Raw genomic sequence first — 16,267 nt, forward strand, 5'->3', positions numbered from 1 at the left:
GAACCTAGAATATTTGGTAGAGAGTTTCATGGGAAGGAGATCCATTAGCGGATGGTCATGGCGGCTTCATTTTGGACCCTTTAGTCTAAGCTTCTAAGCATTATTGTAAGCACACCCCAGGAGGTAAATGTAAAAATAATTTTCTTGCCAGTTTTTCCTGCATGGTATCCTAGCGACAATGTACTGTCTGTCCTTGGGTATTGGGGCACCAACTGGGGCAGTACGAGAACTTGGCAGAGAGAAGGCATGTGAAAGACGCGGTAGGCATAGTTTCTTTTATCTTTTGGAGGGGTTTTAACCCACTTAAGCAGCATTTTATTTTCTGATTATGAAGGTAATATATATTTATTGTCAGACCACTTGGAAAAAACAGAAATTCCCAAGGAAGGAAATAAAAAGCAACTCTAATTCCAATATTGTTAACATTTTGCTAAATATCCTTCTGGTAGTCTTTTTTTCTGAACTGTCAAACAGTGATGAGGTTCTAAACTCAGAATATAAGGGAAAAGAATCCCAAAGTCAAGATTACCTTACAACCACCATGGATAGTAAGTTTTATGCACTCTGAAGTTTGGAAACTATTGAACTAGACTCAAGGAAAGAACAACTTAAAAAAATCTATATGAAATGAAAAGTCTGGGGGAAAAACCATTCTACCTTTAAGATTACTATCAAATCCCTAATGGTAAGTGGATGGCGGTGGAGAATTTAACTGTGTTCTTGCCTGTCTGTAAGGTTTATTCTGTTCTGTTTTAATATTAAACTTCTATAACTTTCATATGGGTTAATAGATTTACTTGTGAGGATGACAAGCCATAGTGATGTCACGTTTTGGTCCAAGGGGTAGGTTCTGAGTCATCCTAAGAAAAATGAACACAGTACCATTCCACCATAGGTGCTTACCACCCCTCTCAAACCTATACACAGACACATGCACACACAGTTGGGATCATTTGTCTTATAACCTTCATTTTGTTTTATTCAGCAGTAAATATTCTATGTATTAGGTTTAAAGTTGCATATATTCAGTTGCAAAGATGTACCACAGTTTATTAACCAATCATTTTCTGTTATAAAAATCCTTGTGTATAAATTTTTGTGTTCATCCATAATTATGTCTTGAGGATAAATTCTTAGATGGAGAATTGATGGTTCAAAGGATAGTACACTTTTAAGGCTTTTAAATCATATAGCTAATTTGTCCCCAGGAACATTATGTGCTTCCTTCAAAGTGTCTGTTTCCCAGCATCACTGGAAATTATCATTCAAAAGAGCCTTCCACAGCATGCCTTTTGGATGACCCACGGCTTCTGTTCATTGCCTGGCCAATTTATCCTGGAAGGAATAAAAGAAAGGAGGCTGGAGGTGATAAGTGCTTGTGGCTAGGTTCATGCTGGAGGAATGGGGACAGATAACAGGAAAAGGGGGAGCTTGGAGACCATTTCTTTAATCCTGCTTCCAAGTTATCTTCAGCAGAGATCTTTTAATGGTGAATACTTGAAGGGAATATATAGCTTTAAAAGCACATTCAATATTATAATTTTTGATTTGGAAAATGATTTGATGTCTTGTCATCATAGATACTACAGAACAGGAACGACAGTTCTGTGTTTATCCAAAAGGGAGTATGGTTTAAAAAAAAAAAGTGTAGAAACACTATTCTAATCCAAACCCTCATTTCACATAGAGAAACTGAAACTAGAGAGTTGGAAGGGATTTCTTTAGAGCCACACAGCAAACTGATGATGGAGTTGGAGCCAGAGTAAAGGCTCCCGACTACCTGTTCAGAGCTCAATGATGAGGTGGGCCAGCCTGGTTCAGGGGGAGATGAGAAAGCAGACATAGGGCCTCTTTGGACAGACGGCCAGGCTCTCTTCCAGGGCCTGTGAGCTGCCTCAAGCCCCTCCTGGACAAAGACCTAGGTGTCTCGGGCGTGGCATTTCACTGTCTTCTTGATTATCTCCACCTGTGAATGGGAGCAGACCTACACTTTAATAACCAGGGTCTTTGCCTGAACTTTGCCTTCCCCTGGATAACTTCTCTTCATTCCTCATCAGCTCAACTGTTACTTCCTTAGGGAAGCTTTCCTGACTGCCAAGATAGTTTAGGGTCCCTGTGTGCATTCTTGTAGCACCTCTTACCTTTAATATCCTTGTCACAATTGTGATTACCTTGCTTTATTTTTAATATCTCTCTCTCAGTGACTAGACTGTCTTCTCTATGAGTGTAGGGCTCTATGAGTGTAGGAATGCTGTTTTATCTTCTGTTGGTCCTGGCATATACTAAGCCTTAATAAATGCTCGAATGTTTGACTATTTGGATGAGTGAATTAGAAGTGTGTGTGAGCTGCTGCGTGGTGCTGTTTTTGATTGCCTGCAGAACCAGGAGAGCTGTCCCTTATTGCCAAAGGCATTGAGAGACGAGAGAGAGAAAGGAGACCCAGTTGAGGCTGCTGGTATAGCCACAAGCCAGAGGGTATGGTCTGCTTCCCTGGGTGCCCCATTGCGGCCTCCTGGGTGGTGGGGTCAGCACCCACATCCAATCAAGCATTTATTACTGGCTTGGCAGAATCAGCCCCGGCAATTTCGTAGAGGTGGTTGGAGAGGAGCCTCCTTGAGTCATTCTGAGGAAGAGAATTCAAGGTCAGGACTCACCTTGGCGGGGAGAGGACAGCAACCCAGGTCACCTGCGACCTGGTCTTCACAGTCATGGGCGCTTGCGGCAACGGCTGTAAGGTCTGCTGGTGGCTGGCTGGGCGCCAGAGCAGCGCTGCTGTTAGGCGGCAGGTCCTGCCCCCTCCGCCGGTTTTCCTCCCCCTCCTCCGTCTCCCTGCCCACTCCTGCTTGCAGCATCCTCTGCAAGGAGAGGAACGTGCCGCGCTCGGACGCGCTGTCCTGGCCGAGCGGCGGCACCCGGGTCGCACTCTGGACCGCCGGGGTCTGCCGTCTGGCGCTGCGCCAAGTGCTTTGATGCGCGCTGATGTCAAGTGGGTGTGGGCTCTTAGGGAAGGCCGGGCGAGGACGAGGAGGGAGCGAGATGCGCCGCGGGCGCGCTGAGGCCCCAGCGCGCTCCGCCGCCCCGCGCTGCTGACCGGTAGCCGGCCCCGGCTCCAGGAGCGGGCTCATGGAGCCGCGGCGCTGCCCGTCCGGGGACGCGTGCCCCGCCGCCCTGGGGGGCTGGAGGGGGCCGCCTCGGGGGGCCTGCAGGTGTGTCCGCGCGCCGTAACTTTCGGGGGCTGCGGGCTGTTGGGCGGGTAGGGTTCAGGGTGCCCGGGCTGCATTTAGGAGTGCTTTTGTGTCTGGGCGCTGGCGTGATGGGAGCCGGTTTGTCCCCGGCCGGCCATCCGCGTGGGAGCCGCAGCTCGCCGCTGGAGTTTCAGCGAGAGAATTCATTGAGCCGGCGACCGGCTTTGGGTTACTCATCGGGAAGGGCGCCGAGGGAGCTGCCTTGTTGTTTTGAGAATTGGTCTCCAAGTACAGACTGCATTCATGGTAACAGGATTATCTCTCAGCAGACAGCGCGGCTTCCCGAAATCGGCTGTGGTTTGGGGGCATTGGTCGGTCGGGGTGCGGGGGAGGGGAAGTGGGCAAAGGAGACCTGTCCACCCGTTCCGCCCCGCGCGCCGGGGCGCCGGCCCCTCCCCCCACCCCTTCTCGCAGGGAGCCGGCTATGGGGGAGGTAAGGGGTCAGCTTCTCGCCGTTGACAGGTCTAGTTTCAGACACACCTTCCCGGAGGAATGCGGAGGCTTTGTTCCAGCGCCCGTCCCAGCCCCGAGCCCAGAAGCCCGCGGGCATCAGGCCGGGACTCCAGTGCCATTACTCATCCTTTATAGCAACGCCGGCGAGCTCCCGGGTAGGCAAGTTAATTATTAATGTGTCTAGGCTGCAGGGAGGGAATCTGGAAATGAGATTGGTGGGTTGCAGGTTTTTCTTTCCCTTTTTTGGCGTTGGCCATCGAGGTTTAAGCCCGGGGTATTGCAGCCTATTTCCTGAGAAGGATGCTGGCATTCCCCCAGTGACCGGCACTCCGCGAAAGGGACCCCATTTCCCCATCTGTGGGACAGCCCCATCTCCCCCCGGAGGGCACAGAGGGAGCAGCTCTTGTTTTTTATCTACTTTGGAACCGGCCCATACCTTCCCTCCTTTGCCTTCTGAAACCAACCTCATTCCCGCCCCCTGCCTCAGAGCAGCTTCCAGGCTCAGGTGTGTGAGACCTGAGCCCTCAGCCGGTAGCCTGAAGCCTTCTGAAAAGAACTGCCGTGTCCCAGCCTCAGTGCCTGAAAACCTCCGCCCTGCTCAGCAAGTGCCCTGGGGTATATTTTCAGGCCCCTGCTCTGTAGGACTGTGGGCCGAGGCAAAAGTGTCTGTCAGGTGGTCACCTGACCTGCCTCTCCCAGTTCCCTCAGCTCCAAGAGGAAGGAGGAGGTCAAGGTTGGGGAAGAGCTGAGGGCGGAGTTCTTGCTCTGGTTTCAGTTTCCCTCCCGGCTAGCTGGGAGAAGGTGGATTCTAAAACTGGTAGTCTCACCAGGTGTGCTGTGTGTGCTATTGAATAAGAATGGGAGGGCCCAGGTTTCAGTGGACGGCTGTGGATGAGGCTTGGCTGGGTGGAGGGCTGAGATTTTGCCCCAGCTGGAGCCTGAGGAGAATTGTCGAACTCAGCCCTCCTGGCAGCATTGTGCCTTAGAGACCTGGGACACTGCTTTTTCTTTGTCAGTTTAGGATAGAGGACTCAGCCTTGTAAACTGAAGGGTTGGCAGATCTGTGATGAGAAGATGAGCTTGCCTCGGAAGTTGACACTCTTGAGGGTGCAAGAGGGGGCTGGGCTTATGGGGGGGGAGACGAATGTGGGGAGGAGGATGGGCTTATAGGGGTGAGGAGTGCAGGGAGGGGGATTTTAGCTCTAACTGTGGGCTGTGAATTGCATCAGAGCCTGTTCGCTGACAGGCTGCTGTAGGACCCCACATCCCTCCCTTCAGTTGTCTGTCCCCTACCTCAGTGGCTTGGCTTACTGGGTTCCTTCTGGCTCTGGTCTCCAGGGCTGGACTGTTCTGATGGCTGCCCAGGGACACCTAGTCCCCATCTCACCCCAGCCTTCTGGGGAGGAAATGAGTGGAGGAGGGCTTGGCTTCAGAGAGGCCTCTGATCCTGACACCCTGGGTTACTGGGGAGTCTGTGCCACCTGTCTTCCCCTGGGTTTGTGGTATGTGCACTCAGTGTACCCCTCCCCCAACTCACATGCTTTTAGAGTGCCACCTTCTCCAGCAGTGCCCTGAGCTGCTGGTGATCTGCTGGCACTCTGCGAGTTGAGGATTTGGAGATGGTCCTGATTAAGAACAATTTTTTTTTAGATTACGGGAAGTCTGCCATCTAATGTTTGCTCACTTGCAGCCTACTGGTCATAGCTGAATACTCATTGATAATGGCCTGGCCACTGCCTGGGAAGCTACTCAAGGTGATTCTGTAAAGAGTAGGTGGGTCCCTGGGGGCACTGTGAAGCAAACAGGAGGTCATCAGGGATTGTGACGTTGTGGGGAAAGTGAGGCAGCTGTTATAAAGGCTGTGGGAATTGTGGGGTGAACGGGAGGAGATCAGAGTCACTGTGAGTGGTAGGGTCAGAGGGCTGAGCAGGGCTGGTTTGGAGATTCCCCCATGTGTCCTGTTCCTAATGTCCATGCTGGGCACAGCGGGCAGTAGGGGGGTCCAGCATCAGCTGAGACCTCTGTTCTGGGACCTGACTGCCACTGCTTCCTGGGAAAAGGGTCAGACTTTCTCTCTGTACAGCAGCTCCTAGACTTCTCCTTTCCCTCTTAACAGAGGTGCTGGGTTTAGTGGTGGCTGTTACTGTGTTCCTCAGCCCCAGCTCTGGCAGGGAGCCTCTTCCTGGGACGGGCAGCTGGAGAAAGTACCCAGTTTAAGAGAGAGGTGCTCTGAAGCGCTCTGAATCACAGAAGATCAAGAGGAGAAACAATAAAGACCCTGGCAGTCTCTGCAGTCTTGATTTGTAAAATACAACATTCCTCCTTAGGGTTTGTACTATCTCTGGTGAAGAGAAAAAGAGGCTAGTTATTCCAGGTCTGTGTCCCCTGCGTCTCCAGGTGAGGGGAGAGAGAATGATGAGGAATTAGTTGAGGCGTATGGTTTGTGGCACTTTCTCTGCCCCCTTGGGTTCAAACTCAGTCTCTGCTGTTTACTAGCTTTGTGTTTGTGGGCCTCTCTGCCTCTGAGTCTGTTTCTTTGCCTGTTAAACAGGGATAAGGGTACCTCTCTTCACCCCCTCCCCCCAGTAGGATAATTGTGAGGATTATACAAGACGTTTGTAAAGGATTGAACACAGTGCTTGTTAATTGGCAGGTTTTTTTTTTTTAATTAAAGGTAACTAGAGGATCCTTGGAGCAGCAGCTGAGAGGGTTGTTTTATTTTACAGAAGATGAGAATGTCAGAAATGTCATTTTGTGCCCACCCCAGAGGCCATACCTGGGCTCCTAGGGTCAGATATGAGAACTGTCCTGGAAGAGTTTCTTCTGACCTTCACATTAAGTCTGTTTTCCAGTCTCAAATTATTCAAAGAGGCCTTGGAGACCTGTGAATCCCTGACTGCAGGCACAGAGTATAATTGAGCTGGAAAGGTAGCAGCCTCAAACTCTTGCTAATGCAGCCATCTCTGGTCCAGCCATGATTGTGGATTGTGGATTGTTAGTCCCAAGAACAACCCGACACCTGGCACTTTTTTATCTCTGTAACTCTGGACGAGTCCTTTTGTCTCTTTGAACCGGTGTTCTGTGAGAGTAATAAAGCCTGCCTCTTATGATTAAATGGAATAGTGTATGCAAAACTGTAATGCAGTAATGTAATGCAGCTTACTATGTACCAGACACTGTTCTAAGTGCTTTCATATATTATCTCATTTAATTCTCACAACAATTTATGGTGCAGTTAATTATTGCCCGCATTTTATTGACGAGGAAGTTGACAATTAGGAATTGTTACTGTTGCGTGGTTGACCCCCTGTGGAGATCATGCGTCTGAAGATCTCTGCCTCCCAGAGTAAGAATAAACTGAAGTTTTTGCAAGTACATTTGCATACTGCCTTTCTTCCATCCACCTATTCTAACATCTCCAGCTAGCTCTGGATATGTTTTTAATATGAGTAAAAGAGGTCCTTATCGGTCATTTTGGTTTTTCGGTGCCCCTCTCTTGTCCCCTCCGCCTTTCATCCATAGGCTCTGTGGGGCTTATAGACACAGCACCTTCTTGGCTGTTACTTTTAAGTGTCATTTGTGTGGGACTGTAGCCCTCTTGGGCTCACTCACTTAGTGGTACCTTTTAAGAACGAGGTTGCTGGTGGATCAAAGATAGTTGATATTAGGATAGTAATGCAAGATATATAAAAAGGATTGTACATCAGCTTGCCTTAATGCTGGGCCACACTTAGGTACTGAGGATCAGTTGTATCTCCTTCTGACTTGAGTGTAATTCATGTAAATAAACTAAATGTTTGTGGATATCTATTAAAAAAAAGAAAGAAAGAAAGAGGTTGCTAACTTGATTTGACTTTAGGCAGAGGAAATATTTGGTTTAGAGCCAACCATTAGGCTTGGAGTTTTCAAGGTCCCATCTTTCTTTCTAATGGTTCTGGTTAGCTATTTTGTATCCTTCCCTCTGCTCCAAACCAGCTGCCAGTGAGCACCCAGGTCTGAAGTTTTAAATGTGTTAGGGGAAAAAAAAAAAGGGAAGAAAGAAACAAACACCCTGTGAAAATAAGGACTCATGGCTGGTGGTGTTTCAAACACGGGTGGTGCTCATTAACAGAGTTATGATCACAGCCTCAAATTTATTCTCATTACTTTTGTAGCACGTTTATATGATAAGAAAAAGGCTGCAGCTTCGTGGGTTATTCTTTCTTTTTATGACAGGAATAACATTTATGGGCGTATAACACAAATAAAGGAATAAAGGTCTGGTTAGGAATAAAAAGTGAAAAGCAACTGGTGGGACTCCGGGCATAGTCAGAAGATTCCAGAGTTCTCGTTAGCAGAGATTTTTCACAGCACGGACCTGGGTGTCTTAGTTCCCACAGCAGCCTGGTGATGTCATCAGAGGGGTAGTGTTCCTGTCATTTTACTGGAAAATGGAGTAACTTTTCTGAGGTCAGATAGCCAGATATGTAATGCTGGAGACTGGACCCCAGGTCTCTGAGTTTCTGAGTCAGAGGCAAGCAGTCTCATTTATCCTTGTAACAATTTTAATATTTTTTCTATTATGGACACATGATGGGAAATGTAGAATATTATAAAGGAAGATCGAAGCAGGGAATCATGGCCCAAGCATTGTGTACATCTTGGTGAATTCTAAAGACTTTTGTTTTAGGAAGAAGGGAACGTTTGTCTTTGTCAGGGAAGAATTGCTTGTTATTTATACATCTCTGGGCATCTCCAGTTTCCTGTCTTGAGCAGGCACTCTTTCTGTGAGCTTTGACTCCCTACAAATTCAGGCCAAGTTCTTTATTTTATGTGAAACACCGTGCTAGGCACGGTGGGGGAGAGAAAGATGCACAAGGCATCTCTGCCTTTAGAGAGTTTATCATCAAGTGGGAGAGGCAGATGTGTACTCCACCAGTTAGTCCAGGTGTAATAGTAATAGCAAACAGCGACTGTATCCAGCTCTGTTCCAGGTGCTTTAGACAAGTTATTCACATTTAATCCCCAGACAGCCTTGTGAAGGAGGTGTTACCCATTTTACAGTTGTAGAAAAACTATGAGGTTAAATGGCCTGCCTAAGGGGATAAAACTAACAACATCCAAGCTGACATTCAAATCCAGGTTGTCCCATTTTAAGACCAAGGGCCCTCTCTTTTGAAAATCCCTTAAAAGAGAAGCACAAAGTCTGAGTCTTTCAAGATGAGGGAAGGTATGGCGTTTATCTCTTTGTCATTCTCTCTCATCTTTTTCTTCTGTCATCTTCTATGATAAATGATTCTAATGATTTTGAGTGGTATTCATTACCTTTTCCGAAAATTCCCTGCTTGGATTCTTTTGCTTATCCGGACCACTTGATAATAAATCTCATAACCTCAGAACTGGAGGAAACGGAAAGCTTGTCTAGATCATTCTCTTTCTTTTCTTACTTGGGGGAAACTGAGTCTCAGAGAAGGGACCTGACGTGGGCGTACCTAATAGTTGTTAGTGCAGTCAGGACCAGAACTCAGGGTTTTTCACCAGTTTCCCAGAATGTAACAGGATATGGGATGATACAGGGGTGAGTATTTTAAATTTTACTAGTTTTATACCTGAGTGTATGACCCTTCCGTGTGAAATATGACGAATCTTGAACTCATCATCTGGCAGCTCCTGTCGCTTAGGATATGTCTAAAGTCTGTGCTGTCTGTTTAAAGGAAAAAGTGGACGTACAGGTTCGACTGCGAGGTGGCAGAATCGTGGAGGCAGTGTGCGGGCAATGTGTGGATGACATTAGGGAAACAGCGTGGATACACCACGTTGTACTCTCTGAGAGGATTTACTTGCCCTATCAACTTGATTCTTTGAGGAGCAGGAAGAAGGGGGCCAGACCCTAGTGGAAGCATATTACCTACTAGGTATTTTACCTGTCGGTCAGTAGGAATGGGTTCATTGTGTGTATATTGTATATTGAGAAAGCTCCGAGAGGTTGATTAACAAGCCCATGGTCACACAGGGTAGACTGGAGAGTGAGAGTTCAGATCCCAGCTTGGGCTCCTTCCCTTGCCCCTCCTTGACACCTGCCACATTCCACAAGGTGGGTGCGTCCTGCACCCAGCCTGCCCTTGTCCAGGGTTCTGACACTATCTTATTCAGGTACCAGGCTCAAGTGGAAATGAATGTGATTGGGTTGCTAGGTTGCTGCGGTAACCTGCTAATTTAAAGCTTGATTTTGATAGAATTTCAAAGAATGTGCTGTATCTATAATATGTGTATTTATCAAATCTGACTCATGCTGGTAAGTGGTAAAATCCTTATCCTGCTGCCTTTTGGCTTCTGTACACATTGTGATAACGCCGTGTGGATTGTGGGCTCCAGGAAGACATAGACTGTGCCTGTCAGTCTATCTAAAGGGCAATTACCGAATGATTTTTGAGACTGATTCATTTATCCATATTTTCAGAGTTCAGAGAATCAACCAGTAGGTTTTTACCTAGGGTGGAGGTGTGTGGGCTGCGTCCACGTTAGCTGAAGAAACTCAGAGTTGCATTATGAAGAGAAGGCCTCCTTTGGGAGATTTTGGCTAGAACAGGGGCTGTAGGCTTTGGGTCCCTCCTAAACCTGTCGAGAAGCTTCTACGTCTCAGTGGTTTAGGACCACATGGAGCATGGTTTCTTGCAGGAGGCAGTCAGTCACTGCCCATCTGTTATGCACTAAGAGCTATGATAGGTAGGCCGAAAGATGGCTCCCTCCCCAAAAGGTGTCCATGTTCTGATCCCCGGAACCTGGCAGTGTTACCTTATGTGGTAAAAGGGATTTTGCAGGTGTAATTAAGTGAGGAATGGGGAGATTATGCTGGATTATCTGGGTGAGCCCAGTGTAATCAGAGGAATCCTTATAGGAGGGTCAGAGTGAAAAGAAGGAAATGTGGTGACTATAGTAGAGGTTGGAGTGATGCAGGCCTGTGAGGAAGGAATGTAGAAGCTGAAAAAGGCAAGGAATGGGTTCTCCAGAAGGAATGCAGCCCTGTTGACACGTTGATTTTAGCCCAGTGAAACTGATTTTGGACTTCTGACCTTCACAACTGTAAGATGGTAAATGTGTGTTGTTTTAAGCTGCTAAATTTGTGGTAATTTGTTACACCACAAATATAATACAAACTGATACCAGATGGGTACTGAAGATCAAACAATGAACATAGCACAGTCCTTGCCTGCCTTCAGTGGTTCTCAGTCCAGTGGGGGAGACAGGCAAGTACAGAGCCAATTTTGATAACAGTGATAAGTATCCCGTTAGGGCTGTAAGTTCAGGAATCTGTGGGAGATAAGGGAATTCAGCCTGGGGAAAAACTTCTTGGATGAGCTGACCTCAGAGGTACCACTGAAGGAGAGATGGAGTTAGGGGATGAAGGAGGCCAGGAAGAGCTTTTATGGAGAAAGAAGAGCGTATTCAAGTTCATCTCAATAAGATCTGAAAACTAGATGGAGGCGACTGGCCAGGCCTTCCAAGGCAGAAAGCTGGTTTAAGTTGGTGCAGGTCCTCATGGCCCTGTTTCCAGACTAAAGCCTTGCACAGTGGGAACTAAGATGGAAAAGTCCTGGTGCTATGCCTTCAGGGTTGTGTGACGATAGACCTAACACCATCTTGGGCACCTGCTAGGTCTTTCACATATTTTCCCATTTAATCCACGCAACAACTGTGAGAGGTAGGGACTATTATTTTCTTCATGTTGTGACTGGGGAAAATTGAGGTCAAGTAATGGGCCCAAGACCACGTAACTTGTAAGTAGTGGGGCTGAGATTTGAATCCAGGCCTTCAGGCCTTTGAGCCCTCGTTCTTAGTATTCTGCTCTGCGGTAGGAAGATCCCTGGGTCAGCAATCAGAGGAGCTGAGATCTAGTGCTAGCTGTGCTTCTTACTAGATTTAGGTCAATCTACTCTTCAACCTCAGTATTTCCATCTGTAAAAGGGGATAAGAGGCCTGCCTGCTTCAGAGATGTTGTGAGCCTAAAGGAGATGCTGAAGGAGTGTGTTTTTGCTGTGAACTCCTCCCCTCTCCCCAGAGTTTCAGACACCTCCAAAAACGTCCTTGTTTGTTAGTGAGCCCTGTCTTGCAGTCCTGGTCATCCTTAAGGGTCATGAGGCAGGTTGGGGAATTTGGCCACAGTGGATCATTGACGTGTCCACATGGGGCTAGAGTGTTTGCATCTGTGGGTGGTGGTAGAGATAGAAAGTGGGCAAGAGACAGGGAGTGGCCTGTCTCAGGGTACCGAGAGTGGGAATGTAAGTCTGGAAGGAAGAAGTACAGTCTGCATTGTGTTCCCTGCAAAGATGCCAACGCTAGAGGTGACTGAGGGGGAAACATCCCTGACTTGGAAGTTGGGCGAGCAGCATGTAGTGATTTGAGGCAAGTTGATGTGAGTTCTGGAGCCTCAGTCTCTTCGTGTGTAAAATAGAGCTAATGATCCCTACTTTGCAAAGCATGTGAAAGCATCCTGCCCAGTTCCTGGCCTATAGCGGACATTCAGTAAATAGGGACCATCTCTAAAGCTGGCAGTTTGAGACTTCTCAGGGTTAATCCAACAGATTCCAGTTCTTTGCAGAAATTCCGCCTTTCTCCCTTGCCTTTCAGACTCGCTTAGGCACATTGTCATTGGATGTGAACGGAGGTCTGGCCACAGAATGAGAGACCCATGACTCTTTGATGGGGAAGACCCTGTGCTTCCCAGCGAGAAATGGTGACAGGTGGTTTTCAGGTGGCTGCAATGGGTCTGCTGGGCCATTTTGGAAGCGAGACCATGTTCATCTTGCCAAGTACGGGATTGAGTGTCACTGTTTTGCTTTCTGGGAATAATGGCCGTGCAGATAAGGTAGATTTATGGCGCTGAGGTATTTCAAAGAATAGACTGTTCCTTTTTTTTTTTGAATGTCTACATCTTCTGGTTATTAAGGTAGTGGTTATTTTAGAATATTTGGAAAGTATTTTTTAAAAATAAAAACATTTACTTCCACACCCAGAGAGGATTACTGCTAACATTTTAGTGTATTTCCCTCCATTCTTTTTGAAATGAACATATACTTTTTTCGCAAGATACAGAGTTGAATATGCTTTATTCACTTAACATTATATCATGTGCATTTCCCAGATTATTACATATTCCTTAGAAACATCTTAATTTGCTGCATAATAGTCTGTTGGGTACATGTACCGTAATTTTCTTAATCATTCCCCATTCAGAGGTTGGGCATTTAGATTGCAACTACTGAAATAACATAAATACGTATTTTCCCCTAAAATATGTAAAAATATTTGACTACGGTTGTTTTTTTTTTTTTTTTAAACTATCTTCTTAGTTTCCTAGAACTGGAAATTCCTAGACCAAAGAATCAGTACATTTTAAATTGCCTATTGGTGGGGATTATCGGACTGTTCTGTTTACCTTATATTTAAAGCAAAAACGTTATGGCGTGTCAGGCGGCTGTGGGCCAGCTGGGTGAGGTCCCTGCTTCTGACCATTGTGCACAGGAGGCTGCCTCCTCACCGCTCACTCACTTCCTGGCGGACAGTACAATCAGCCCCTTGTAGCTCCCCAGTGAAATTTAAGTAATCGGTCAGCTTCTCCAGTGCTTCCCTCTCTGTCAGGAAGTTCATCTGTGAATCTAACCTAAATCTCACCTGCTGCATTTAAAATCCTCACCCGCTGCTGACTCCCCTCAGTGGGAGTGGAGCAAAGTGGAGCGGATCTGTGCACCTTCTGCAGGCAGCCCACTCGCCTCTCTCCCCACTGCCTGACCACCGCGGCTCCGGCCACCAGCCTTATGTTACCCTGGAGGAAACTTGAAGGTCTCTGGCTACTGCTGTCACGACTAGGAGGGCGGTCCCTGCATCGAGTTGCCGCCGATAACACCAGGTAGGGTTTCCAAACCTGAGAGTGCCCGTGGCGTGGAGGCCAGCATCCCGGCCTCTCCCGTGCCCTCTGCAGAGCTCGTGGGGGCAATTAGCATTCAGAGTGGTGCTCTCCTATTGACACTGCGGGTCTATCAGATTCATTCTCTGGGAAAAAAGAAATGTGGCTAAAGCAGGGATTAATTGTGTTTCAGTCCCAAGTGCATTGGCCAAGTGGTAACTGCAGTGAAGGAGTTCAGCTAGGCGGGGAGGGGCATTTGAGTGCATTCTGGTGATGAGGGAGCCCACTGTCAGTGTGGAAGGAGTAGGGTCCCACCCTGGGCCTCCCACCTTTGGCATCAAGTAGCTGCTGTGCCCTCCACCTGAAGAGCCTCGGCTACCTTTGTTAGCCGAGTCCTTTGTTGAGAGCTGACAGCTTTCTTATGGGGCAGTAGGATGTTAATTTGGAAGGGAAATGAATATAGCTGCAACTTCATGGGCAGCAAGAGGCCCCTTGTGTCCCTCACTTAGGCCTTTTAGAGCTGGCTGGCACTAGGCCAGCAGAGTGGACCAAGTCGTACAGGAAACAGACTGGGGATTGAGTCCTGCAGCACCTGTGGGAGTATCTGAGCATGGCTGGAGCCTGAAGTGTCCCTGGGGCCCGGCCCAGGCTGGCTGACCTTCTCCAGCTCCTTGCCGTCCCTTCCACGTCAGCACCAGGAGATCCTGCCTCAGTATGAACTGCTTGATGTTCCAGCTTTACCTCCTCAGAAGGTCTGCACTCTTAAGACGAGATGCTTTGTTTCCGGTTTGCTGTTCCTTCCTTCAGTGCCTGGTACAATGCTAGTGCTTGATTGAAATGAAAGAAGCATTTATTAGGCAAAACCCAGTGGTGTTAGGCACTCAGTAAAAAAGCTAGTTCTCTGCTCTTCAGCCCCCATTGAAAATCCCATGTCAGATGGTTTTTCTTCCTTTTGAAGAGGGGGAGCGTTTTTCCCCGCCTCACCTTATTGTTATCCCTTGTGCACTTTGGAGCTGAATATTGCTGGTACTTTTACCTTGACAAGTTGGAGCCCAGTGTCCCCACTGTGAGGCCTTAGCCCAGTGAATGCCATCCCTGGCTGCCTGTTAGAATCCCTTGGAGAGCTTTTAAAAAATACTGATGCCTGGGACCCAACGCCAGAGATTCTGATTTATTTAGTCTCAGTTGGGGCTCTGGCACCATCATTTTTTTTTTTTTAACGTCTTTATTGTAGTATAATTGCTTTACAATGGTGTGTTAGTTTCTGCTGTATAACAAAGTGAATCAGCTATACATATACATATGTCCCCATATCTCTTCCCTCTTGCATCTCCCTCCCTCCCAGCCTCCCTATCCCACCCCTCTAGGTGGTCACAAAGCACCGAGCTGATCTCCCTGGGCTATGCAGCTGCTTCCCACTAGCTATCTATTTTACATTTGGTAGTGTATATATGTCCATGCCACTCTCTCACTTCGTCCCAGCTTACCCTTCCCCCTCCCCGTATCCTCAAGTCCATTCTCTAGTAGGTCTGTGTCTTTATTCCCGTCTTGCCCCTAGGTTCTTTGTGACCTTTTTTTTTCTTTTTTAGATTCCATATATATGTGTTAGCATACGATATTTGTTTTTCTCCTTCTGACTTACTTCATTCTGTATGACAGACTCTAGGTCCATCCACCTCACTACAAATAACTCAATTTAGTTTCTTTTTATGGCTGAGTAATATTCCATTGTATATATATGTGCCACATCTTCTTTATCCATTCATCTGTCAGTGGACACTTAGGGTGCTTCCATCTCCTGGCTATTGTAAATAGAGCTGCAGTGAACATTTTGGTACATGGCTCTTTCTGAATTATGGTTTTCTCAGGGTATGTGCCCAGTAGTGGGATTGCTGGGTCGTATGATAGTTCTATTTTTAGTTTTTTAAGGAACCTCCATACTGTTCTCCATAGTGGCTGTATCAGTTTACATTCCCACCAACAGTGCAAGAGGGTTCCCTTTTCTCCACACCCTCTCCAGCATTTATTCTTTGTAGATTTTTTGATGATGGCCGTTCTGACCGGTGTGAGATGATATCTCATTGTAGTTTTGATTTGCATTTCTTTAATGATTAATGATGTTGAGCATTCCTTCATGTGTTTGTTGGCAATCTGTATATCTTCTTTGGAGAAACGTCTATTTAGGTCTTCTGCCCATTTTTGGATTGGGTTGTTTGGTTTTTTGATATTGAGCTGCATGAGCTGCTTGTAAATTTTGGAGATTAATCCTTTGTCAGTTGCTTCATTTGCAAATACTTCCTCCCATTCTGAGGGTTGTCTTTTCGTCTTGTTTATGGTTTCCTTTGCTGTGCAAAAGCTTTTAGGTTTCATTAGGACCCACTTGTTTATTTTTGTTTTTATTTCCCTTACTCTAGGAGGTGGGTCAAAAAGGATCTTGCTGTGATTTATGTCATAGAGTGTTCTGCCTATGTTTTCCTCTAAGAGTTTGATAGTGTCTGGCCTTACATTGAGGTCTTTAATCCATTTTGAGTTTATTTTTGTGTATGGTGTTAGGGAGTGTTCTAATTTCATTCTTTTACATGTAGCTGTCCAGTTTTCCCAGCACCACTTATTGAAGAGGCTGTCTTTTCTCCAGTGTATATTCTTGCCTCCTTTATCAAAGGATAAGGTGACCATATGTGTGTGG

General features: G+C 46.9%; 1 protein-coding gene across 4 annotated transcripts in view; it reads left to right on the forward strand.

Annotated features, from left to right (window-relative positions):
* PLEKHA7 (pleckstrin homology domain containing A7) overlaps positions 1-16,267 on the forward strand; it is a 209,295-nt gene that overhangs the window by 71,206 nt on the left and 121,822 nt on the right. Inside the window, exon 1 of one of the 4 annotated variants that reach the window (XM_060159600.1) lies at positions 2,889-3,206. The exons of the other annotated variants lie outside the window; for them this stretch is intronic. Within the exon in view, the coding sequence (XP_060015583.1) occupies positions 3,124-3,206 (83 nt within the window). The 5' untranslated portion in view covers positions 2,889-3,123. Of the gene's footprint in view, positions 1-2,888; positions 3,207-16,267 lie in introns of those variants that run through there. 4 annotated transcript variants of the gene reach the window in all.

The sequence above is a fragment of the Lagenorhynchus albirostris genome, chromosome 9 (genome assembly GCF_949774975.1).
Source record: "Lagenorhynchus albirostris chromosome 9, mLagAlb1.1, whole genome shotgun sequence".
NCBI classification, from domain to species: Eukaryota; Metazoa; Chordata; class Mammalia; order Artiodactyla; family Delphinidae; genus Lagenorhynchus; species Lagenorhynchus albirostris.